The sequence below is a fragment of the Montipora capricornis genome, chromosome 2 (genome assembly GCF_036669925.1).
Source record: "Montipora capricornis isolate CH-2021 chromosome 2, ASM3666992v2, whole genome shotgun sequence".
Classification (NCBI taxonomy): domain Eukaryota; kingdom Metazoa; phylum Cnidaria; class Anthozoa; order Scleractinia; family Acroporidae; genus Montipora; species Montipora capricornis.
The window spans coordinates 19,885,334-19,911,240 of record NC_090884.1 but is presented as its reverse complement, the minus strand read 5'-3'; the positions used below and the strand labels follow the sequence as shown (position 1 = coordinate 19,911,240).

Sequence of the window (25,907 nt, the reverse complement as noted above, 5' to 3'; positions counted from 1 at the left end):
AATATTCATGACCTCTATACAACGGACACCTCTCTAATACGGACACTTTGCTCTGTCCCTTCGGTGTCCGTATTAGAGAGGTTCGACTGTATTTTGTTTTCTTTCAGCGTATGAAAACACTGTTAATCGACCTCTGAATAAATGATCCCTGAGTACTTACGCCGAACCCTGACAAATAGGCCGTCGTACCTCTTGTTACTAGACTGTGCGTTAAACCCCTGGGCCCGGTTGTTCGAAAGCCGATTGGCTTATGCCAGGATTAGCGTAAACGTGTGTTTCATGTTTTCAACTTTTTGGTGGAAGTTTGTTTTGCTTATTTTTTGTTTTTCAAGATTGACTTCTTCAAATGTAAAGTTTGGTCGAATATCGGCGTTGAACAGCATTTGGCAGTAGAGAAATAAACTCCTTGATTAATTTTTAATCTGGGATTAGCGTTAATCGGCTTTTGAACGACCGGGCCCTGATCAAGGCCACAGCTTTGCCGATAAATGCAGGCCACTGGTGGTGTTTCTGTACTATGGGCTTTTTTGAGTCTTGCAAATTTCGTCCCTTACTGATTTTGTTTGTGTTAAATGTACCCTTGATTTCTTCCAGAGTCATACAACAACAACAACAACAACAACAACAACCTTTAGTTGTACCGATATGATTAATTACTTTTTACACGAAATGCATGGTTTCTTTTCCTTCATTTGGAAGTTCAGCTCCTCTATTTACAAAGTTTGTTTATCTTTTTGATAGAAACAACTTTCCGGTGATCCTGAGACATACGAGGAGTTTTTGCGAACACTATCAATGTCCTCTGAGGAAGAGTGCTCTCCAGTAGAGGTGTGTACAAGCTTGGCAAGCAACCACTGATGGTTAATGATGTAATGCGCACGTGAGCATGAATCGAACATACGACCTCCGTAAAACCAGTTGGGTCTTCTAGTTATCAAACTACAATAACTCCTTGGGAACTCAGTTTATGGGTAAAGCATCCGACCGGTGTTATGGAGGTCGTAGGTCAAATCCTACCTAGCCATTAACTGAGAGCAGGACAGGTGCGACAGCAATGCGTAGTAAGATTCTGACTTGACAATAGGGAGCTTTAATAGCAACGACAACGGCGACGGCAACGGGAACGTCACAAATTTGCATATTTAGTCCCGCACGTCCTTTTTTCACCTTTGTCCATTTCTTTGCTGTTGTCCGCAAAACAACAACGTGAAATAGCCAAATTTGAGGTTTTATGGAGGGGTTAAAAGGTGCGCACAGAGAGCCACAAGTTTGTCATTAACTCTAATTCACTGTCACGTGTTACCCTCGTAAAATAAGGACCTTTAAAAGGCGGAATTAAGCCTAAATTGGGTACCACCTTCACATAATATTCAATAACCCTAAGGGTTTATGGAGCCAGGCAGGTAAGTAGAGCGGTTGCCGCTAAAAACGCGCCTACTCTTACCAATCAAACCCTCAGTAAGGAATACACAGTTACTGTAGTACTGAATTCTGACACTGAGCAGACAAAGCAGTTCAGTTCCTTACAAGAGTAGTGACAGGCTTGACAAAATTATGTCCTTACTGACATCAATTCTGAGTTTCCCAAAGTCAAATCTCTTTTCTTAACAAAGTCGACAGTGAACGCTTTTATCAGTCTAACAACGTTATGACAGACAGCACACAAGTGTTACAATGCCGGACTACAATTTCGTTTCGATCGGTGCTTTGTTGGGAGCTTTAGCAACGACGACGGGAACGGCAACGAGAACGTCATCTCAAAACACAAATTCGCGCTATTTTAATCACTTCGCGACTATTCCAAGCTTTTTGGCATGGCAGTGGTGTGGCAGTCCCTCAACAATGAAACCGATATGAGTAACGCCTGATTTAGGGGAGAAAATGCAAATTTATCCTCAAGTGCTGACGTTCTTCATAAAACTTCAAATTTGGCTAGTTCACGTTGTTGTTTTGCTTACGCGACGGCAAAGAAATTGACAAAAATGAAAAACGCACGTGCAGAGCGGGCAAAGTTATTGTTTTTGCACAGTCACTAAGTAAGCAAATTTGTGACGTTCTCGTTGCCGTCGCCGTTCACCTTGCTAAAGCTCTGTATAAGCTCCCTTGACGCGGACGGCAAGCGGAAGTGAGCTGTTTTCCTTTTAACTTGTCTTCACACAACCACATTTCATTGCCAAGTTTCTTTTGTCCATTTAAAATGATTAGTATAGTAGTCTGGGAGACACCACTGTCCTGGCACGCGAAATGTTCTCTTCCGGTTGCCGTCCGCGTCTCAAAAACTCGAGTGCTTAAGCTCCCTAATCACGTGCGTTTCAGGATGCATTTGTGTGCGGAGTCTCGTCAGTTTTAAGGTAAACATTGGCAATTTTAAGTTTCCAAACGACTCTAGTCAAACCTGACTGCGTTACGCTTCTCTTTGTTTTAGTTGTACAAACGAATTGAGGTTGTTTTAGCTGAATATTCAGACCTTGTGGAAGGATTTATTGGCTTTTTGGAACCTCACCAAGCTGTTCAAGCAGGAGTGGTTAGTTGCATCTTTCTCTGTTTCTGCGTTTTATTTGTAGCTTTATTTAAGCTCGATGCTCGCCTATAAATGGGTGAAATTTCTATAACGTTTTTTCCTGTAAATTTAGTTTATGGCAAACCAGGAGTTTGTGAGGGCCAGAACATTCCTGAGAAAATTGGAGGTCAGTGTGTTTATTGTAAGGAACCTTAAAATTTGCAATGCTAAATCGTTCTGTCAATGGATTGTAACCACCTATCTGTCCCTTTGTGGTTGGCGTTTTTGATGACATACATTTGGCTTTCACCAAAGTCATGTTCAGTCCTCGACACTTCATTGCCTGGAGATTACGGGCAGTTAAAATTTTTTGCTTCTCTAACAAGCAACAACCTACTGTTTGCTGTTTCAGTATACGTAATGCTAAATCTCTCTAATTTCTAACGCCAAACGCCAAACCTCGAACTGCAGTTTGTGAGGCTTAGTAAACATGCATCTTAGGGTTTAAAGTGCTACTATGATCAGAAAATCATTTCCCTTTTTTTCCTCCAGATTTTGAAAGTGTGATTGCTTAACACTTGACCAGCAAAATTTTGAGCTTTGCTTTTTTATCCAAAGGCTGTTTACTTTGAGTGTAAGTTTAGTATTTCACGGTCCGCCATTACTCGCGCACGTTGAAAACTGACCGATTGGACCTCAGGGGGATGGATCTAGGGAAATTGACGTCATTTACTCAATAGTCTGAAATTTCAGCGTGTGAACATAGCTTATTACACATGCAAAACACGTGCGAACACACGCATTGCATTCGTTGGGGGCTGTTACACTGTGCAATAGACCATTTTCGAATTCTCACGGCTGGACTGGATCTAGCATGGAATGGAGGCTAATGCGGGCAAATCTTTTCAAATGCAAATTAATTTGCCCGCATTAGCCTCCATTTCATGCTAGACCCAGTCCAACCGTTAGCATACGAAACTAGCCTATTTTTCGTACAACTTGTCTCGCAACGCCATTTCTACAAACGTTCTCCCATTACGAAACAAGTTGTTTTAAGAGTGTTACAGTGAGGAACAAGTCATCAAACTTGTCTCGTTTCGGTGATCGCATGAGGTTAAAGGAAAATTTTCATTGGCAGGTGCCGCAAACCGTTGCAACACAACTTGGAAGACAGATGTTACACTGCGCCTAATGCTTAAAAAAATCGTTGCAATTGTTGCGGAAAGTGGAACTCAATTCTACCCTCCGCAACGGTTTCTGCAACTGGTCTTTCAACGTTTTTGGCCGTTGCAAGGTATTTTACATTGGGCAATGATTCATGCAACATGTCTTGCATTTGCGTTGAGAGACAAGGTGCACGAAAAATTGCACAGTTTAACAACACCTTTAAACTATTCAGCCTTTGACGTCATTTCTCCTCGATCGAGCTCTCTCAAGATTAAGATTAAGTTAGTAATGTCGGACCATTAAATCAGAAAATTCCAGTTAAAATAAACTGTTGTCTTTTTGAAATCAAGGCTTAAAACTTGGGTCACTTATTGTTTATTTAACATAGTTTTGAAATCCAAAGAAGAATAAGTAGCACTTGATATCTTTTCGTATACACTGCACTCTGTTTTGCAAATCTCTAATGTAGACTTCTACAAAGTACAAGGGACAGGCATCAAATCGAGTACAAATGCTTTTAAAAAAGCGTGGCTACTTATGTTGTGCGAGGGGGTCCGGTGTTTCCAGGAAAGACTGGTTATGACTTTTCGCAGGAGTTACTTAGTTTCAACGGGTTAGAATCGTGTTGTTGCACGGAAAATTGAAGTTCTTTTCTTTCGTTCCAACTTCTCAGAAGTGCACGACCTTAGTACTACATCATGTTGATTTTCATATGGAGCTTCATTCCAAAGGACTTCTATCGAGAAATTTCGACCACTGCCTGTTGCGTTCCTAATATATTACGACTATCTTGTTCATTTTCATGTAAAGGTCCATTTTCAACGGAGCCCATCCCAATTCAGAAAGATTATCAATGCCTTCAACTCTTGGAATAAAAAAGCAGTCAAAGACCCTCTTGAGGTATGCAAAGGCGCCCTTTTTTTTCTTTTCCGCCACTCTCATGCACAAACGCTACACTACCTGGTTAAGCGTGTGAAAGAAGTCTAACTTGATTGATAATTTTGTCACTAGTTACGGCAGACCATTGTTCCGATGTTGAAAGGACAGCTTCACCTGATTGATGAATTGTACTCGTTCTTTGACGATTTGAAGCCTACTGTTTGGTATGGCCACAGTATAGTCATTTCTTTCTTTAATTACAGTGAGATTTTGGATAAGCTGATGTATATTTATTTATTTGAGTTTCACAACCGAGGAATCTCAAATTTACAGTTTGCCAGGAACCCATGACCCGGAGCCTACAACTCTACTGTGTTCGTGTCACGGCGTTTTCACAGACCGACTTATTTTTAGATTGAATTTCCCGCGAATGAGACTCCCACAGGAGCCCGATGACCAATTACAAGAAATTAAGCTGACGTCATAGGGTCACCGAACCGGAACTGCCTTTGTTTTTTCGGGAAAAGATAGTTTAAAAATAAATCGGTCTGTAAAAATGCCGTTAGATAGGCCCAGTATGGGAGCTGTAGGCTCCGGGTCATGGGTTCCTGAGTTTGCTCATTACCAGACCAGTCCACAACACCGGGAAATCCATCCCCAACTCGGCTTCGCGAACAGTGTGTGGCTTGACAACGGGCGACAGGACGACTAAAATATGAGAGTCGTAGGCAGGATTCTAACCTACGACCTCCGTAACACCGCACGATGGATGCCGTCCCTGTAGAGCTACTAGAACTCCTAGGGAGCTCGGTGGCTTATCCTAGTTTCCCATACTTCACCTTAGACATCTGTGGTGTGGGGTATCATCACATTCCACGTTATTAACATCAAGGGTTGTGAGACGGAACGTACGGCTTATGGTCCTTATCCGAGAAGACTTGGAAGTCAAATCATTTGCATATGTTGCTACGAAGGCATTGTTCTCCGTAAGCTCCGTCGACCGGAAAAAATCGCCGTCTAGTGGTCTTGGAAGCGCCGCCTACTCACAGAGAATACATTTTTTTTTAAGTGGGATTATAAATCCGTCGTATTCGTTTCTCAACACGTTTGTTCGATAAAAATAAATCGTTGATAGCCACAAGATAAAAAAAATAAAATAATCATTATCATAACATACTAAAATCTTTGCGGCCATGATATTCGTTTCAACAACCTCCGGCCGGTTTTTGAAGTGGCATGTTTAGATATCAAGAAAAAGAAGATCATAGTTTATTTCTTTTCTGGGAGCGGGAATACGAAAAAAATAAACATCCTATTTGAGAACTGGCTGTGCACAGTGAGTTCTTCAAGCTGTAGTTCAATCGCTTCACAGATCTGTGAAGTACGTCATTGTGAAAGACAAGTAAAAACTGTGGAAATCATCCAAGACGTGACTTCGCTCACGCTTAAGACATTGTCTTTAATTGCAGATTTTAGTAGTATCAGTAGAGACCTTTAGCACCGATGTTTGCCGTTGGAGGTTGACTCGAATTTGAACTTTGGCAAGCCGTTCCTGTTATGCACATCGGCGCCAGTATGAGTATGTGCCATGATTGGTCTGTGAACAAAAACAATTGTTCGATAAGACTGGTAATAGCCAATCAGGTTAAAGAGAAATTTGAAACGCTCTTCCGCTTGTTCGTTAAGTCCGTAGGGGGTCCACAACAAGGATCTCGGCGCTGCTTCGCTGACGTTACTAACCGGTGTTAGATTATGTCTGCGACGCAGGCTACTACGAAGGCAGCACTTTCTCTCTCTGGGTGTTGGTCTGGCCGGAGTTCGAACCCGCGATCTCCTGCGGGTTCCGAGCAGTGGAGGTTGCGGTGTTACGTAGTAGTTTTGGTGCTGGATTCCCTCTCAGACAATTGGCTGGATTTGTTCCTAATTGATTTTCATCACGCTGTATGAGTTCGCTGTATGAATAGCTTTGTAGGCTCCTGTCAGGGGGGTCTTATAACTACAGAGTTTGAGAGCATGAAAATACATATTGTACGAGGAAGTTCTGCCGGCGTTTTTCCTTATCTGGGCAAAGGCAGCACTTTCTACTCACCTACTGTAAGTTTTTTTGGTTTAAATCCTAGCTCACTAGACTGGAGTCTCACAACTCTATTTTTCATGTTTTGTAATCAAGCGTAACACAGACTTTGTTTCCTCATCTGTCCTAGTTCTGACGACGACTTCGAAGAAGTTGAATTCGGAAGTGGTAGCGAACCAGAGGTAATACATGCAGTATGTGGGTTCCTTACGGTATGGGATGATCAGCCTTATGAGAGACTAGTTCCTTTTAAGTTATAGATATCAGATTGCTGCTTGGTAGTCGCAGTCGCAGTTGACAAAATGATTCCCCTTTCTGCAAAACGGCTGGTATTCAAGTCATTCGTACTAATTGCAATCACCTTTAAATGGCTCTTTTCGAATATACAAGGTGATAGTTATTAAAACTTCGAGTGTCGGAATCATTTCTCTTTTCAGACAGACGAACCTTCATAATGAAGGTTTTTCTTGGCTGTTATCTAACCTCATTTCTTGGTTTAATTTCATTCCCGCATATTTCACAAGTAAAGCCCGGTTAAAGGCTTGCAGTTTAAAAAGAAATTAGGGAGAACATCGTGAAAACAAAGGAAGCCCCCTCCCCTCCCCTCCCCTCTCAACTGCCTCTATTTGATCTCTACTTAAGACACAAGGTGTTTGCCAGGCTTGTTTTAAATTTTGTTTTGGCTGTCTTAAAGACTTTTTCTATGTTTTTTCAAAGGTAGATGATTTTGAAGAGGTAGTCATTCCTTGCTTCGTGGAACCTAAGAAAATTAAAGGTAGACCAGCTAAAGACTCGCAGAAGGGCAATACTAAAAAGGGCAAACGGCCGTGCTCATCTGGCAAGACAGCAAAACAGCAAACAAATACAATCAAACCTCTGAGTGGTAGAACTAAACCGACGAAAACAACGCTAAGTAAAGCCATCGGCAAACAGGAAGCCAAATCAGGGATCGATGACGGAGAAGTTGAGGGGAGACCTTCGAGAGAAGTATCTGAAATCCAAGCAAGCACACAAGTCACTGCAGCAGAAAGTCGAGTGGATGGTCAGAGGACAGATGTTGCTACAGTTGAAAATTCTGTATCATCGGCAACGGGACTGCAATCAGCAGCTAATAATGAAACTTACCGCGGTAAGGAGTCGCATGGGACGTCATTGAACATTTTAGGAAGCGAGCATGACGGTCCCCAATCAAGGAATTCGGACAGTGAGGAACAAGAGGATGATGGGAACTCTTGCGATGAAGATGAAGAGGATGATGACGATGATTATGCCGATGGTGACGGTGTTGATTACTTGGGAGACAATGACGTAGAATGTGACATGAACGGTGACATCACACGTGTCATAGATCCAGACACAAGTGGAGGGGATAGTGATGCCAACGTACTGTCAACGGCTCCTGTGCCTGCCAAAAACCTTCAGCGAAGCCAAGACGGTCACGTGGTACTGTTGTGGACAAGGTAAGCCATTCTTTTTTTTTTTTTTTTGGAACGTATCCGACTTTTCAGTTGTTGCCTTGCATGAGGCAGAGACTTAAATACAATACACTCAATCAGTGTTTCATAAAAGAGGGGGATCTCGGGTCGGCTTCATGACCCGACAAATTAATGGAAATTTTGTAATTGTAATAGTTTGGTAAGAAGTGTGGAAATTTGACGCGGTGAAATTCCTTGTTGACATCCTGCCTCACAAACTTGTCGGGGAGCATGCTCAATATCTTCGTAGGCTTGTTTGTGAGATTTTGCTGGAGCTCAGGATTTTACTCTTATATTTAAAAGGGTCTAAATATTTCTGCCTGGGCTTGATGTTCTTAAAGCTCCCAGCTTTTACTTTCATTAAATGTTTTCCGCATCAGTGGTCTCAAAAGTTGCAAACTCATTGCTGATTTGCCAAAAGAATTTCATTTCCCTTTAATAAATTTAAGTAGATCTCAATCCTGTTGGATTTTTCCATTTCTTGTGTCCCCTTCTTGAAAGAAAATTGCACGCTTGCAATCTGTGTTTTTGTCAGCATTATACCTCTACAGAGTATCATCAAATCCCTTAATGTTGTTTTGTGTCTTTATTGTAATGTAGAGAAGACGACCGAGCTATTTTACAAGCATGTCAAAAGATGGGCGCCAAACCAGGAACATTCCAGCACATAGCAAACAGCCTGAAAAATAAAACAGCGGACGAGGTAAGATTGCTTAGCCGTAAGGGCAGTTTAAATTTTAAGACCTTCATTTGTGCAGGGTGATATTTGAAGTTAGTTTGTACTAAAACAGTGGATAGCGTTGAAAGCGCGCCGTGACTGGCTCCTCAAACTCCCAATATCCTTTGCTATTCACCTCCGAGCAACTTGCGCGGAAAATCATGTTTTTGTGCTACATTATCACTCTGTTTTAGTACATACTAAAAGAACTATCAAGTGAAGCTATGATCCTCGCAATTATGAACGCAATTTTGAAAATTGCGTAGAGAAGCCTGAAAATTTCAGGACTTCAACGGGGTTTGAACCCGTGACCGCGCGATGCCGTGAAAATGCCATCTAAGCGAAAAGAACGCAAGAAACTTTCAAGGCTTGAAATCTTCTGGAATTCGCCTTATAAGCAGTTTGATTGAAGGTTGAGTTGTGAAGTGAAGGATGGAACGAGTCCATCACCGCGGCTGGTTTCCATTAGCATAAGAGTACCGTTTTCTAATCAGCCAGGAAAGAACTGAAAAAAGCACTGGATATTGAAAATGCGTTGCACAGTGAGCTTTCTCTGAAAATTTGAACGCGATATTCCATATATCTGAGCAATCATGCTTTGAAAATTTGAAATTTTACAAAGAATGAAGGGGATCATTAGTACCTTTGCCATCCAAGTATTTATGAGTTTTTGATGGCTAATATATCTTGCGTTTAAGTTTAAGGGGTTAACCCCTGAGGAAATTTTGTGTTAATGCATATTTTAGTAAGATTATTTATTGTATATGGAATTACCGTTTTTATGAAGTTTTATTTATATATTGTAAATTAAACCTGAAAACCCCGCAGGGTTCGCTCTACTCTACTCTACTCTACTCTTTAAATTTCTTTATGAATCTGATTAATTATGGAAAAAAAACCATCTCTTAACACCCAAACAAACTCCATTCCTGTGAAACCTTTTACCCAATACATTCCTTGTTTTTTGCTCCTGTGCCCTCTTAAGGCCATGCCTTTCCATGAGTTTTCATGTTTACGTGTTGTGTGCTCTCTGACCAAAGCCGGTATTGCATTGTTTGAACTTGAGAATCTTTTAGAGAATCTCGTAAAGAAATAGATAAAATTCATCATTAAAAGGCTTAAATTGAAAACACCATTTGTGTTATCACTGAAAATTCCGGATACTCATCTGTAGGAAGAGAATGTTCGATAGCGGTTTTTTGTTCCATTTGAAGGGATAATTTAGTACTATTGAAGAGTGAGAGAACATGGTAAATTGAAAAGCAATGAAAGTAAATAAGAGGATTTTGATTTCAATTTTCTTTTGCAAATAACATCAAGGTTTAATCATGATTTTGTATTTATTGGTGCTGAATGCATTCGATATCTGTTTCTATAAATATATAAATAATAAACTTCTATTTGGTGCTCTTCTGCTGACTCGCAATAAAATGTGTTTTTTTGGTCATATTTCCATAAGAAAGCACTCTGACAAAATATTAAAAAGTGTACTAAAACCTATTATCATCGGCAGTAATCGACATATAATTGAAAGAAAATCTAATTAAAACTAAGTTGCAGGTGTTACGATGAAAATTAAATGTACTGCATTTCTAAAGAAAACGACAAATGCAATCTAAGCTAAGTGCTGAAGCAATTTCCCTGCCAATGAGTATGCTATTTGAGAGTTATTTGGTCGACTGACACAAACAACTCTCAAAGCCGCCGAGGATCATTGTAATTTTGGTTCACTGTAAAAGCGTGGCCTCCTTTCATTCTTTGCTTTCCTCGACAAGAGAGCTAGAAGTATTCTTGCCTTCGGTTAAGGGTCTATTTATATTGAACGCAGAAGTGATGAACTAAATGAGACCTCGTCATGGTTGACAGTGTATCTTGCTCCTCTGTGGAGATCTGTGACATCGAGGTGCTGAACACCACTTGGCTTTCCCTTTATTTGGCTAGCAACATCTTTATCGTTGTTTTGTCCCCCTTAACAGTGGTGGGAAACGCACTGATTTTAGCAGCGATGTGGAAAAGGACGTTTCAGAGGACCACTTTTCACGTTGTACTTAGTGGGTTGGCGTTTAGTGATTTGTGTACTGGACTTATTGCCCAACCGTTAGTAGGTTTACCTCCTTTTGTCCAGAATGGGCCAGTTCGTCGAAGACTGCTCTGCATTGGATTCGTTGTCGGTATTTTCTTCGGAGCCTTCAGCTTACTTGCAATAACACTTTTGTCCATTGAACGCTGGCTGCATATGATGAGACGGTCCTTGTTGACGTCGCACCGCCGTTGGGTTATAATCACGGTGTTTGTTATCATCCCAGGTTCATTTCTTGCCCTGTTTATAACCGCGAGAACTGCGGCAACTTACATCATTACAGTGTTTATGCTACTCTGCTATTTTATCACTTTCTTTGCTTACGTTAAATTGTCTCAAATAATTCGGCAACACCAGCGACAAATTCAAGCAAATCAATCTTCGCAAAATTTGGGACAACCAGCAATAAACGTGGAGAAGTTTAAGAGATCTTTGAGGTCGATCTTATATATTCTTGCTTTGTTTTCTATCACTTTTTGGCCAGTTATCATTACGATTGCCCTGGTTCTTAATCGTACGATTTCCTTTCACTCCTGTGGAATGGCGTATGTTGTTTCCTTGTCCATTTATTTTTCATCTTCCACTCTTAATCCGGCTCTTTATCTGTGGAGAATGAAAGACATTCGGAATGGAATCAAGAATTTATTCGGTTCGCTTTGACTGCATGTGTTATTAGTGATCATTTTACGTTGTTTTCTATTCAGAACGAGACAACGTCGCATTCGCGTAAAATGTAGATACAGGGTTGTTAAGCTTGTGCCTGTATAACTTTACACGTAAGCCCCTCGAATAAAGCTCTCCTGGTCCAGTTAATTGTCATAGTGTGTAGCTCTAGCTAGTGATAAGCTTGCGCCCAAAATTTAAGCTCTGGACGTGCGGCCTTCAGTTTAACGGATGCTTTTTTATCATTTCAAGTATTTCCTTTGATCGCTTCTTATGTTCTATTTAAAGACATGCCGCGTGAGTGTTTCGAATAGCCTCAAACACTGATTGCTTATTTTGTCCAGTCGAGACACCACACAGTGTTTGGACCATTCAAAACTTTTCAAAAGACTCCGCAGAAATCACGATGCCAGAGCTCAATTTTGATGTTTCGGCTTAATTACTCAGTGGCCGTCCACTTACTAACATACTAAAAATCACCTAAAATTCCTGTGGTGGGGCATGCCTAAATATTAAGCCTTCAAGTTTGACCGATAACACTGGGTTCTCAGCTCTCGGGAAAATTGATTTCTGGAATCAGTGCGAATTATTGGTAGTTTTATTCTTTAGATTACTTAATTATTGCCTGCACGGTCTCCCTTTCGTGGTTAACTTCCCCCCCCCCCCCCCCCTCCTTTTATGTTTTTAATGTTTCTTGAATATGTACAACGTTTGCAACGTTTTACAACATCAAAAATGTCCACTAAAAGCAGAGCTTGCAAATCAAGAACTTTGTTGCGAAAACTTCGTGAATTTAACACAAACCACTTGGGAAACGACTGTTCGCTGTGGAGGTCTGACTTTCCTCGTTGGCAGAAGATCAAAGCCACCAGAGCCACGCGAAGCTTCTAAGAAAGAATCCGTAAAATTACGGTAATTGCATCACCATTCCTCATCTGAAGAGCTAAGAGCCATGTACAATTTAGGATCCATCTTTAAGCATTTTACATGATGCCATCTATTACAAATATCATAAAGGATACCCTTCTGATTGGCACGAACTGGTTTTAAACAGAGGGCACAAGGACACTTCCATACAGTTGCTTTCCTCGATTTAGTCGAATCCATATTTTGCTTTGGATTTTTATTAGCAGTCGTGGGTGCAGGGTCCGGATGTACATCACCACAGACCTTGAAATAATTGAGATGAAAACTGGCATCACTATTGCTGTAATAGTTTAGAGTTGATTTTCCAAACTTCCCTCGATAGCTTCGGCTACAACTTGGTCAGTGAAACATGATCCAAGATGGCGGACATCACATGCCGCATGGTCGATATTCTCAAGCGGGAACACACTGGGGTTGCCATCATATGGGTAGTGAAACACCTTCGTCGGCGAACTTAAATAATTAGATGACAATTTTGTGTATTTTGCCCGAAATAAACCACTTGGAGAAGCAAATTTTTTAAGTTCCTGGACTGGAAGCTTAAAAAAGTTCCTGGACTGGATTGGACTGCGAACAGTCTATGTAAAAAGTGAAAATATGTAAATTGGTAGGGAAAATATGTAAATGATGGGGGAGCAATCTCGATTTGCTCAACCGGACGCGCAAGATGGTATCGCTATTGCTCACCGAGTTCGCGAGGTGTTGTGGGTAACTTGAGTCACGAGGCAGAAAGTCACAATAAGCATCGATATTGAACTGCTGTTCAGCACAGCGATTGATAAAAGTATCTGATAGAAAATCATATTGCATGGCTCAGAAATCGATTTTTCGGGCACAACTCAGAAACAGGGGCAACAGATTCGGCCCACGAAATGCTAGACGCAAACTCAGAAAGCAAAAGCATAGTCTTAGCATCAACATTTTCAAACAATCTTTGATCATATTTACAACAGCTATTCACAGATAATGCTACTAATAGTTTTCACCACATCTGCCCCCACCTAAGATAATATGGATGGCAGTTGAAGTATTTTGCAATTAATATGTGCTGCACTTTGTGATGTCTTCGTATTATGCTCTGATGTAATTAGGTAGGCAAATGAAAGTGAACTGAGATGCAAGGAAAGGATGGGATAAACAAACAGCATTTCTTTTAAAAATTCCCATTAGCGTTTATTTGATACGCTATCAATTGAAAAGCAATTTACATAATTTTAGAAAATACCTTGAAAATATTATAGTAAAACAAGAACATTCAATGACTAGAAGGCAACATTTCTTAGTCATCTTTCGTCGTCATCTTTTTCATCCATGTGGTTCTTTCCACGGTACCTTGAAATACCATAAAATAGGAACGAAACTCGCTTATTATATTCTGATCGCGAAATGCACACAAAGACAGAGAAAAACTGGTCAGAGTTTTTCTCTGTCCTTGTGTGGGCCCATTTCCATTAGTAGGGCTAACGCTCACATGGTTCATATGGGGTAGAAAACAAGCACTTCACATTACACTCTAATCAGTTAACTGATCGTTTGACTGGCGACACCCAGTTAGATCTTGCATGGAACGGATGTGGTTCCTTATCTTTACCGTTAAATATGCACTGAAGATGCATTCGTCTTGCGAAAACTTCAAAGTCACGCAAAAGTTGACGTCTTACGTTGTTTTCGTGACGTTTTTCACGGGTGTAGGCCAGGTATGAATTTAAGTGCTTTAGATATCAAGCTGACTTGGCTATCAGTTAAAACCGATTTAGAGAGGTTCATTTAGTTCCCTCTCTTTTGCAGTCCGCCTTTTTTGCATGAGTGGTTCTACGCTCTTTGCGTCTGGTTGTTTTTGATCGCCCAAAGGTGTTAGGTTCAGCCAAGGCTGATTGCCTAGAGAAGTCAGCGAGATCAGTTGTGTAGCTTTCAACACTTTTATTGTTGTTCGTTGCTTGTTTGCAGACCATGTTCGTAAGGTCCGATAATGCCTTTTCTATGGACAGTTTACATTATTAAGGACGTTAAGATCTACAACGGCGACGTGCATGAAAACGTCTTTCAAAATTATACGTTTGCATTTTCCAAACTTTTTGGTCATTAGTCCAGTTCGTCGAACTTCTTGTATAAACTACCCGAACTATTCAGGAACTGAAGTGGGAGGAACAGTGTTAAAACCCGATGAAAAAAAAAAAACAAAATTCGTCGCTATGTGCTCACGTTGTCCTCAGGGCTTGAGATTTGGGGTTGAGGCTGAGTGTTCTTATTTTTTGCGATTTGAGCCTGAAAACGTTCTTAACATGGCTTTAAAGTACTAAGTTCGACTACAGAGTTGTTCTTCAATGTATCATGCAAAAAGTAAACAACCGTGACATTGTTTAATGTTGTTAAATATCTGATAAAACATTCCTGCTTGTGTATAACGGGCTTAAGTACTTCCGTTAATTGTCTTGTTAGACTCGTCTTACATTTCTTTTTACCTTTATACGGGTATTAGCAGCCGTCCCTAGGGGTCAACCCCCGGCGATCCCGGAGCATTGCTTGTAAAGCCCTGGGGTAGAGCTTAAATATTTTGGCAAATGTCCCCACCCGTAGGGCATTGCTGTGTGTTGGAAGTTTGAACCTAGCAATCGCATGATACACTGTCACTTACTGCCCAGTTTCATAACACTTTTAGAAGCACAACTTTAAAAAAGGTTCCATCATGGTTTTGAGATACATTTTACTTTCTCTCAAGCATTTCCCTGACAGGGATGGCTTCATATACTTGCAAATGATAATAAATGCACTCACCTTCGAGAGAAGACATCAGCATGGAAGCGAACGAAACGAGGCGCCTTTCTTGATGTTGCGAGGTATTAGCGGTTACCATCATGGCGCTAGACCATTTTGCAAATCCCGTGGGTAGGTCCTCGGGGAGGTTTGCCAGGAAACTGAAATCTCCCGGGCTCTGGGGCAAAGTTTTGCAACAAGTCACCCACCATTCCCGTGGGTTGCGCGCGGGTTGCCCGGGGGACGACCCTCCGGGATGGCTGCTGATACCCGCATTATTTATGCTACTCCCAAAAACAAAACCAAAAGAAATAACAAATTAGTAAATAAAGACGTTCTTAACACACTCTCAGCCCGGGCCGAGTATGTACTTAAAATTTTGGCGTATCTCAGCCTGGACGTTGTCATTCCATTATCGCTTTGATGTTTGTTTCTTTTTTCCAGGTCAAAAAACGTTTTATGGATCTGTTAAATCTTTTTAAAACAAGTGGCGGAGAAAGAAGGAAGGATATATCAAACGAGGATTCGTGTAGCGACGAAGAGGATGAAGATGGAAGCGAGACTGTTGGTGAATCAGAGGGAGAACAGATTTCGTGACAAAGCTGGCGTCTCTTGTAACAGTCTCCGCGGTGAAAGAAAGGAAAGTGGAAAAAGAAGAATAACAAAGTAATATGGATGACTATTACTTGCTTCTTTTCCGGTTTTTCTCGTTTTAATCCGCAAAAGTGCTGTCATACAGTATGGGGAGAACCATTTGACCGTAATTATTATTTATGGGGGCGGGGGGGGAGGGGGGCGGAACGTGAAATTGCTAAGGAGTTTTAGCATCTTTATTTTAGAGATTTTTCTCCAAAATAAACCTTTGCAAGTGGTTTTTCATTCCATTTTTATGTATACATCTCAGACGCAAGTTCGGCTTGCTCACTCATGCACGATTTTACCCCCTATTCTTGAAAAATAATTTTGTTTTCGTAATTTTTTCACCACTCTTTAAAAGCCAGAAAGTCTATCCTAAATTAAGTTCTTTGAAATTGTCAACAGTTAATGCGAATTTCTCATTCTGGCTATACTAGCCCGAGTTCCAATGTGAAAGTTTATTGAGTATGCGTCAGCCTATCATTTAAAGCAATCAAATCCTGAGTAACAGCCTAGGACAATAGAAACAACATGTGAAAGTTTATAATCTTATGAGAAGACGTGCTAGGCCAGATACGAAAAACCACTAAAAAACCACCCTCTAGGTGTGGCCAGAAAGTATGTGGAAACGTTTTCCTCATCTAATACAGCAGCACAAGATCCCGAGGAAAGGGAAACTAAACTGCATCCACAAATTAAACTGGTAGGTCATTAAAACCCTTTGCGTCCCAGCAATGACCAGCACGCAAATTCACCTCACAGTTTCAATTGAAAATGAAGATTTTCAGCACATGGCAATTATATGTTGATGTGACACTAAATTCTCATGAGTAGCCAACAAAGAAATCTCTGGTAGCAGATAGGAGAATAAACTTTTACATCATGGGAGTGAAAGGGTTAAAAAAAGCTGACCGACCTAAAAAGAAATCGGCCTATGTAAAGGAATCCAGGCGGTTGCTAGCCCATGAGTTTCGGATCCCGAGTAGTAAATTCCGGAGATTCCACGCTCTGCATTCCGGATTCCAAAGCCTCGCATTTGCTAGATTCCAAATTCTGGATTTCTTCGCATCGGGCGAAAGAAAAACAAGCGAACAGGGAGACTGACCGTCCTAGAATGACCAAAGTCTCCCACCAAAAATCCTGAATACTCCCGACAGCTCTCATGATACCTTACTGGGAGCCTCTCAATCGTGCCGACAGAATATTAATTTCTGACCAATTGCTGGTTTTCACTCACGTGATCAACAGCCATGTTTTTCAACGAAAACAAAAGGAAGCGTTTGCATAATAATAGAGTTCAATTCCCGGAGGATTTGGTCGGGGCACCAACATGGCGGTCGTGACGTCATATGAAAAACCGAGAATAGGCCTTTTTCGATATATTAAAATTCAGCTTGAAAGAGAGGTTTAGAGGACAAAGGCAAAGGAAAGTGGATAATATGTAAATATTTTTCACATTCATTCCAACATGTTGCTATCGTTTTTGTCCTCACTGCCTCACTATCAAGCTGAATATTTGATATTTCGAAAATGCCTATTCATTCAGTCATTCAACCGTCAGAAATTACATTTTTCAGTTGGGTACTTTTAGCCTGTTCCAGTCTCCCGGATGGTGGGGACGAACGAAACGTTGGTGCCTGCAAAAAAACACATGGGAAATATTTTTCTTTCCGCTTCGACACCATCTGAGAGCCTGAAACAGAATGGAATTAGTCGAGATCGTGTGAACTTGACACCATAAAATGTTGAAATTCAAAGCGATATAATTAATAGCTTTTTGGGCAATAATGAAGAGAACAAGTAAAGGCGATACAAAGAGAAGATCAGTCTGAGAATTAAACAGTTAGTTACGCTCAAGAACGCTAACGGCACTGCTTTTAAACTCGTTATCACTGTGAAAATACTGACTTTACTTGGAATAAACGTAAGAGCAGGGAGGATAAGAATATAGTAGATTTTTGTCTTTTCTTGGTTTGACTGTTTGAAGTTGAAGAGTGGACCAGGGAAAAGTAGAAACAATAGACCAATTTCGATATATTAAAATTCAGTCCGAAACAAAAGACATCATCTCGAGGCTCTGGGGAATAAATATAAGCATTTGTATGATTTTATTCCCCAGAGCCTCGAGATGGTGCCTTTTGTTTGGGACTGAATTTTAATATATCGAAATTGGTCTATTGTGTTCATCGAAAACCCTCATAAACCAAAACAACAGTTTTCAATCCCTCGACACTCAACATGGCTGCCCTGTGATTAAGGCCGATTTTCCTTTAGACTTACACCACCCTGTTTGACAAAAAACGTCCGTAGCTAGAACTGCCGTCTTCATTATGATTGTACGGCCAAGGAAGTCAAGGTCAGTGGGCTTTAATCACAAAGCAGCCATGTTGAGTCCCGAGGGATTGAAAACTTTTGTTTTGTCCCACCGAAACTCGTTCCCAAACATTTCAACTCGAGGCTCGGGGTACGAAATCTATTGTCTATGGCCAATATGGCAGCCGCGCGAATAAGGCCCATGGCTACCTTAAGACATTTTTGTGTAGCCGTACTAATTCAGTTACTCCTTCCTGCAACATTAAGGGTTAATTACAAGAACTCGGTTGCTGGTCCGTCATCCGGTACAGTCGAGGGTTTACGCAGCCTGTCAAATGGGTTTTGAGTAGCCGGAACGTTCAAGTCGTTCAAAAACCTGTACAGACGCTAACTCATTTTTGCCAAACGAAATGATCCTGCATTAGGGGAACAATTAATCTCTCCAGCTGTGCAGTAATTGTGATCATGACAACATTGGAGCATATTTCATGTAGCCGGACTGGTTATGAAATTCCGAAAACTTCAAAAGCGAGAACATTACTGTTGCACTTCATGTTAACTTGGCCGTGACTACACAATCTTTTGTCCTCGGTTCACCTGAGTTTTGAATAAATTAATTCAAACTTTTGATTGGCTGTCTTAGAGAAAAAGGGTCTGGTTTGTGGATGGTCAGGGCCGAAACAGCGAACATAACATTTATCGAGTTTCATAACTATTTCCATATATTAACTATGTTGTAGCCAAAGTCATAGTGAATTGTGTAATTTGATTTATTTCCGGCTTTGATATTTTGTCACATTTTGCGCAACATAGTGCGTTTATAAGCTCATTTTTCAAAAACCTATGCTACTTCATCTTTGGTTTTTGAAAATACTTCGTTTTATTTCGAAGAAACCCACCCAACGCAAGGCATCATGCGTCCTTTACCCGTATTGTCATCGGGGCTGTCTGAGTGAGTGATTAAGGGTAAGGTTGTAGGCCTGCACCGCGTGCATGAACTACGAAACTAATCTAGGCCCACTTGTCGCCTTTTCTGTTTTTTTTAATTTGCAAGAGAAATGGGCAACTTCAAAAATGGCGTTACTATTGGTGGCATTCTTGTCTAGAGCGCTTGTGGGTTTCGTGAGTCAACACCCGCTTAGCCTAACTGCACCGCTAACGTTTGGGAATTCCATCTCTATTTCTCCCAATACAGGAATAAAAATATCTGCAAAAAGCCCTTAACTTCGCTGCTAGCAGAGATCTCTTTTCTTTAGCGTGAGCTGGGCTGACGATTACGGGTAAAGAGACCTCTGCAATGTGTCGAAACTCACTGCGTTGAACATTCTTGGCGGTTTTTTAGGCCCGTTTAAAACGTCGCATTTTACATTTGCAGAATTTAATGCAAATGAGCGAAAACAATGGATTTTTCTCATTTGCATTAGATTCGGCACGTGTAAAATGCGACATTTGAAACGGACCTTAGCGACCGAATCCTCCCGTGATGTTGTGTGGGCTCACTTAACAACAGCGCAAGAATTTCTGTAAAAGAATGCGTGGGACACATTGGGCTCAAGTCACAGTCAGCAAAAATATCATGGGGCATGCGCGGTTTGTAGTGCCGTCCAAGCTTGTTTTTGGCGCTTGGATCAGAGTGGCCAAGGATCTCATGGATATACACACCAACCATAACTCTAAAAAAATGACCATTCTAAATCAGTTGTTTCTAGAACTAAATATTGCTATAGCAATAAATTAAACGAAAGTTTAGACCTAATCTCTGAAATGGGCACTTGGACTTAATCTGCAAAATGGGGATTTTAAGCTAGGGGACTCGTGGTGGGTATATCCATGAGATCTTTCTGAGATCTTTTACTCAGAGTGAGTTTCGACCCATGAAGGCAGATGGCTCTTTTCCCGCACTCGTCAGCCCAGTGAACGCAAAAGAAGAGATCTCTAGTAGCGTGGAAGTCTTTAACAAACAAATATGGGAAATAAATCTAATAATAATAATAATAATAATAATAATAATAATAATAATAATAATAATAATAATAATAATAATAATAATAATAATAAATAAAATCCCTTTATTAACATATTCCAAGCAAATTGCTATTTACAAGTAAGAAGTAAAACAAAGAGAAGACTATTAAAACCTATTTACAATTCATTTCCATTAAAAAAGAGACTAGTACGAAGCACAATAAACTTACGAAGATATTCGTATTTGTAGTAAGAAAAATTCATGTCATGATAGCGTTCTGACTAAAAAAAAATTGGAAATAAAGATAAGCTCCTTAAAGAAAAGCCACTCTTATTTAAAAAATATATATATATATATGCAGATAATATCAGTCAGAAAAAAAAAAGAAAAAGAAAAAGAAAAACAACCAAATAACAAAATTACGAAAACTAAGAAATTCTGGCGGTCACATTCTCGATTCTAATGTCTGTTTCCTGAAGGTCTACATTCCTTCTTCTTCCTCTGGAACCTCTAAGGCAGAGGAGAGCTGAGCGGAGGATAGCAAACGATACTTTTGCTCTTAGCCAGGACACGGTGCTGGCGTAGTCCTCTCCCTTCTTAATGGCGAGTAGTTCAGCTAATCTGCTGTGGTATCTCTTACATTCCTCGGCCATTCCGCCTGTGGTAGTAAAAACAAGTGGCGTAAAGGTGCCTTGCTCCACCTCCATCACCCTGCTTGCATATTGGCGTTTTTTTTTTCATTCTCGTGTTGCCTGTAGATTTCCTTGGGGCTTAGATCTCTGTAAGAACATGCATTAGGGTGACAAACCCTGACATCGAAGAATGCAGTCCTCTGTCTCTCCCAGAAGCCACGAGCGCTAATATCTAAACGTGCATCAGGAGCTCTGTTAGCACCTCTGTTCAAAGTCTCTCCATTGATTTCCTGAAGGACCGGCTCTATTTCCACATCATTACATACCATGCTCAACATCTCTGCTTCCAGGTCACGAAGCTCATTATGACGCTGTATTATAAACCCGCCACGTCGGCATACCATTGCATGATCTACGTTGAAACGGTCCCCGCATACGCACACTTTCGGTGTGTCGGTGATTTCCCAGTCGTATCTCAGACTGATCGCGTCTCTGAATTCTCTCTTATTTAGATTGAAGTTCAAGTCTTTGATGGGAATTACTGTCAGCCAGTTCGATGCTCCCTTCTCCGTGGCTAGCTCTACAGCTCGCTTGGTTCCTGTCGGCAGAGAGGTCCTCACCCGTTTTAGCCTCTCATCCATACACTCATCCTTCTCCTTACGCGCGCTTATTTGCAGTGTTTTTACTTCTGACACATCCGGGGTCTGATGCACTTGCTCCACAATTTGCCTTACTAGGGGACTTGTGACCCTGACTGAAGCCTCATATTCTTTGGGTGAGGCTCTGACTGGATCTATAAGCCCAAGCCCTCCCAAGCGCACAGGAAGCGCAAGGAGTTCGCGCTCGGTTTCAGTTGTTGCGTGGTTCGTAATAGCTGGTATGAGGACTTCGCTTATCGCACGCTCCAAAGGCTCTAACAAGTCGGTAATATCGGGCAGTGTCCTTAAGAAATACGTCCATCGGTGCCGTAGCCCAAAAGTGAACGCTGCATAGCTCGCCTGAGGTTGTGATAAGGCGAACTCTGCAAGTTTGGTGACCTGGTTTACCCAGTCTTCTACCTTCTCGCCCACGTACCCTTCCAGAAATGACCTCGATCCAAGAACTGCACCTAGGTGCTTGTGGCCTTCAGAGGTGATGTTAATCGCTGTGTCACCAAATACCTGCATAGCAGCGTGTTCTTTATCAGGTTTAATGATCAAACAGCACTTTTTTGCATTGGGGAAGTACCCTAACGCCGGACCACTCTCTGATAGCTCGTCCCACCATTTCCGCACATCTTTCAGAGAACCACTTCCCGTTGCATCGTCAGCAAACCAACACTGTTTAGCTGAGCCTGAGACGTGTAGACGCGTTATCAGTGGCTGGAGACTAATGGCGTACATGCTCATAGCGAGAGGGTCCCCCTGTGTGGTGCCTTCCGCTGATTTAAGTTCTTGGCCGCCTATAATAAAGAGCCTCGCAGGCTGTCTGTAGGTGTTAATCGCATAAGTAGCTATGGTTGGACATAGCACTCTTGTATTGTGCAACGCAGCAGCTCTGTTTAGGGCATTAAAGGCATTTGAGGCGTCAACAAGAAGAACAGCGTCCGTGTCATCAGCGTCGAAAATATTGCGCATTGCATGAATGGCAGCCTCACTCCCACTTTTATGGCCTGCGCATGCCTGCAGCGAGCCACTTGCGTCAACGACATCTGGTTTTGTTACTCTCAACACGCACTTCGCAATTATCCTCCGTATTACTTCACCAACCCCAATCGGCCGGACCGCGCCCTCTCCTTTGTCAAGTGGAATCAGACGATTGGCTAAAATTGCCTCGATACTAAGAAAGTCAACAAATTCCGTGCACAGTCGTCTGGTCATTGTAGCTATAGCTGTGCACAGATCGGACCCAGATTTCTTGAAAGATTTGCACGCAAGTATTCTTCTAAAGCCATTGGCGTCTACACCCGAAGGTCCGCCAGAGCCTTTAGTCCTTAAAGCAGCGTCACGAACCATCTCCCCATTGATCTGGTAGTACACTGTATCTGGAACTTCTTCGATTGGTCCAAAGAGTAGAGAACCTAGGGAGGCGTCCTGTGCCACAGGGTGTTTTTCCTTAAGTTGTCTCATGACGTCATCGCTCAAGGGCAAAATACCCCCGCCGTCTCCATCGCTGAGGTATCGCAAGGCTGAATTAATTTTGCCTGTCATGACAAGGTTTGCAAAAACGCTTGCTTTATTGGGTGGATCAGCTCTACGAGAGTTGGTAAGACGTCTTTGGATGATCCGCCCTTCACGCACTAGGACATCTATTTCGCCCTCTTTCCACAGTGCCAGACGTTTAGCTAAGCACTCTTGATGCTCCTTCGCCTTAGATTTCTGGCTCGGTTTTTGTAACCCAACAGCGAGGAGGACAATAGCTGCTTTAAGGGCAATGTGTTGCATTTCTGACTCATTGTTCCAATCGTTTATGTGCTGTGTTAATTTATCAATGAAATCTTTTCCTGTTTTCCCATAGGGGACAAGAAAAGTGTTCTTCCGCCATTTTGTAATCTCGTTATAGGCATTGTCAATGGTCGACGTGTTTACTGTTATTGTTCTTCCATCGCGATGTCGGCCCCAAATAAATGAAGATGGCGTGTTAATGGCTTTGTATTCCGGCAAGCTCGCTGGAATGCTGTCCGACGCGTTTTCAAAAGTTGAGTAATCACGCTCCTCTGTCAGGCCCTCTGGGGGTTGTACTACAAATGTATGCAAATCCAGTATCGACTGATTATGATTTTGGCTTTGCTGGTCGCCATTGTTTTGATTTTGATTATCCTGAAGCACTCCGCAAGAAACCAAGTTATTCACAATATTAGACGCGGGTTGAGTTGTGTCCAAGACAGAATCGTACATGCCGGTCGCTCTCGACACATTTACACTAGTATGGATTAAGCCCTCATTCCTTTCCAGCCGTGAAGCTTGATCTCTCAAATTTTGCCCTTTAAGACCAAGATGTTCATAGCCTTTCTCGTCCCATAGTTCCTTCATTATCTCGATGTAACCTTTCTTCCTGCCATTGATATTGCACGGTGCATTATCAGATGCAGCCAAAGCCTGTGCTTGTTGTTTACACTCTAGAACGTCCCTGTTCATTTGTTCAGTCCATTTCACCTTTGGTTTCCTCGACATCGTGTAATTGGTTGGCGCTTTGGCGGTATTTTCCGATAGTTTCGTGGTTGAACAGCATTTAAATCGCGACAACGACTCTCAGAGTTGCGACTGTTATGTCTTTACAATTTTCAGTTGGGGATAAAAGTAAAAAGTAAGACACTGAAGTCTCAAGAAGAAGACCTAAAACCTAAGATCGGTACATCCGTCCGCCATCCATCCGTCAATCCGTTCATCCAATAATAATAATAATAATAATAATAATAATAATAATGTGTGAAAGATGAAACAACAACAATGATATTAAATGTAAGGAGAAATGTAGACTCGGAAAAATAACCGAGTCCCAGATGGGATTTGAACCCACGACCCTCCGTGATCTAGTCGGATGCCCTAACCACTGAGCTACTGGAGACTCTATGGTGAGCAGGTGAGTTGACAAATCACAACTAAGCATCGTTGCCGGCACGAATTGCCGTGCAGGGGCAAATTGCACTGTCTGTTTCATACAAAACACATCACTACACAGCTTTCTGATGTTCTGATAAGTAACTTTACTCATATTTGCAAGTGATACTTCGAATACATCAACAGAACTTCAATTATCTTTGAAAAAACAGCGAAGAAAACGGCCGAGCAACAAACACGTACAACTGCAAAGCAAGTCAAAATATGGGAACTTTTTACTGCTTTAATCATTGCCGTACGAACCCGATGTCGATAACATGACAGATTTACAATCACATCAGATCGAGGTGATGTGACCGTCGGCCAGCCAGTCCAAGATCGCGTCCAAACTCTGAAAATCACATGGCATCACGATCGATACCCGCGAAACATATTCGGGACACTCGTAAAATGAAACGATGAAAATGCGTCTTCTTTCATCGGAATGCAGTAACATGTTTTCGTCAGGGGTAATGACCTTAATGACCTTAACCTTAATGTTGTTTTGTGTCTTTATTGTAATGTAGAGAAGACGACCGAGCTATTTTACAAGCATGTCAAAAGATGGGCGCCAAACCAGGAACATTCCACCACATAGCAAACAGCCTGAAAAATAAAACAGCGGACGAGGTAAGATTGCTGTAGTTGTTGATCCCCTTAGATATTCTATTTGCCGTAAGGGCGGTTTAAAGTTTAAGACCTTCATTTGTGCAGGGTGATATTTGAAGTTAGTTTGTACTAAAACAGTGGATAGCGTTGAAAAGCGCGCCCTGACTTGCTACTCAAACTCCCAATATCCTTTGCTATTCACCTCCGAGCAACTTGCGCGAGATTTCGCGCGGAACAACTGGCGCGGAAAATCATGTTTTTGTGCTACATTATCACTCTGTTTTAGTACATACTAAAAGAACTATCAAGTGAAGCTATGATCCTCGCAATTATGAACGCAATTTTGAAAATTGCGTAGAGAAGCCTGAAAATTTCAGGACTTCAACGGGGTTTGAACCAGTGACGGCGCGATGCCGTGAAAACGCCATCAAAGCGAAAAGAACGCAAGAAACTTTCAAGGCTTGAAATCTTCTGGAATTCGCCTTATAAGCAGTTTGATTGAAGGTTGAGTTGTGAAGTAAAGGATGCAACGAGTCCATCACCGCGGCTGGTTTCTTGTCACTAGAAAGCCAGAGAGCCTATCATTGTTTTGGAGAATCTTTGTTTACACTTTTTACCGCCATTAGCATAAGACTACCGTTTTCTAATCAGCCAGGAAAGAAAAAAAGCACTGGATATTGAAAATGCATTGCACAGTGAGCTTTCTCTGAAACTTTGAACGCGATATTCCATATAATATCTGAGCAATCATGCTTTGAAAATTTGAAATTTTACAAAGAATGAATGGGATCATTAGTACCTTTCCATCCAAGTATTTATGAGTTTTTGATGGCTAATATATCTTGCGTTTAAGTTTAAGGGATTAACCCCTAGTTATATCTTAGCGATCGCTTTGTAACACGGTCGTGTGTTATGATCACAAGACCAGAATTAAGA

The 25,907-nt window shown here is 41.5% G+C and overlaps 1 protein-coding gene and 1 pseudogene across 1 annotated transcript in view; one reads left to right on the top strand and one right to left on the bottom strand.

Moving 5' to 3' along the window:
- The window catches only part of LOC138039036 (uncharacterized), a 53,888-nt gene extending 36,069 nt beyond the window's left edge, over positions 1-17,819 (top strand). Inside the window, exons 20-28 of the mRNA XM_068885192.1 lie at positions 742-828; positions 2,426-2,524; positions 2,634-2,687; positions 4,478-4,567; positions 4,679-4,770; positions 6,751-6,802; positions 7,338-8,080; positions 8,696-8,798; positions 15,682-17,819. Coding sequence (XP_068741293.1) covers positions 742-828; positions 2,426-2,524; positions 2,634-2,687; positions 4,478-4,567; positions 4,679-4,770; positions 6,751-6,802; positions 7,338-8,080; positions 8,696-8,798; positions 15,682-15,834 — 1,473 coding nt within the window. The 3' untranslated portion in view covers positions 15,835-17,819. The remainder of the gene's footprint in view (positions 1-741; positions 829-2,425; positions 2,525-2,633; positions 2,688-4,477; positions 4,568-4,678; positions 4,771-6,750; positions 6,803-7,337; positions 8,081-8,695; positions 8,799-15,681) is intronic.
- A 2,567-nt stretch (positions 17,820-20,386) lies between these two features.
- Positions 20,387-23,936, bottom strand: LOC138035528 (uncharacterized; annotated as a pseudogene).
- Positions 23,937-25,907: the final 1,971 nt, after the last annotated feature.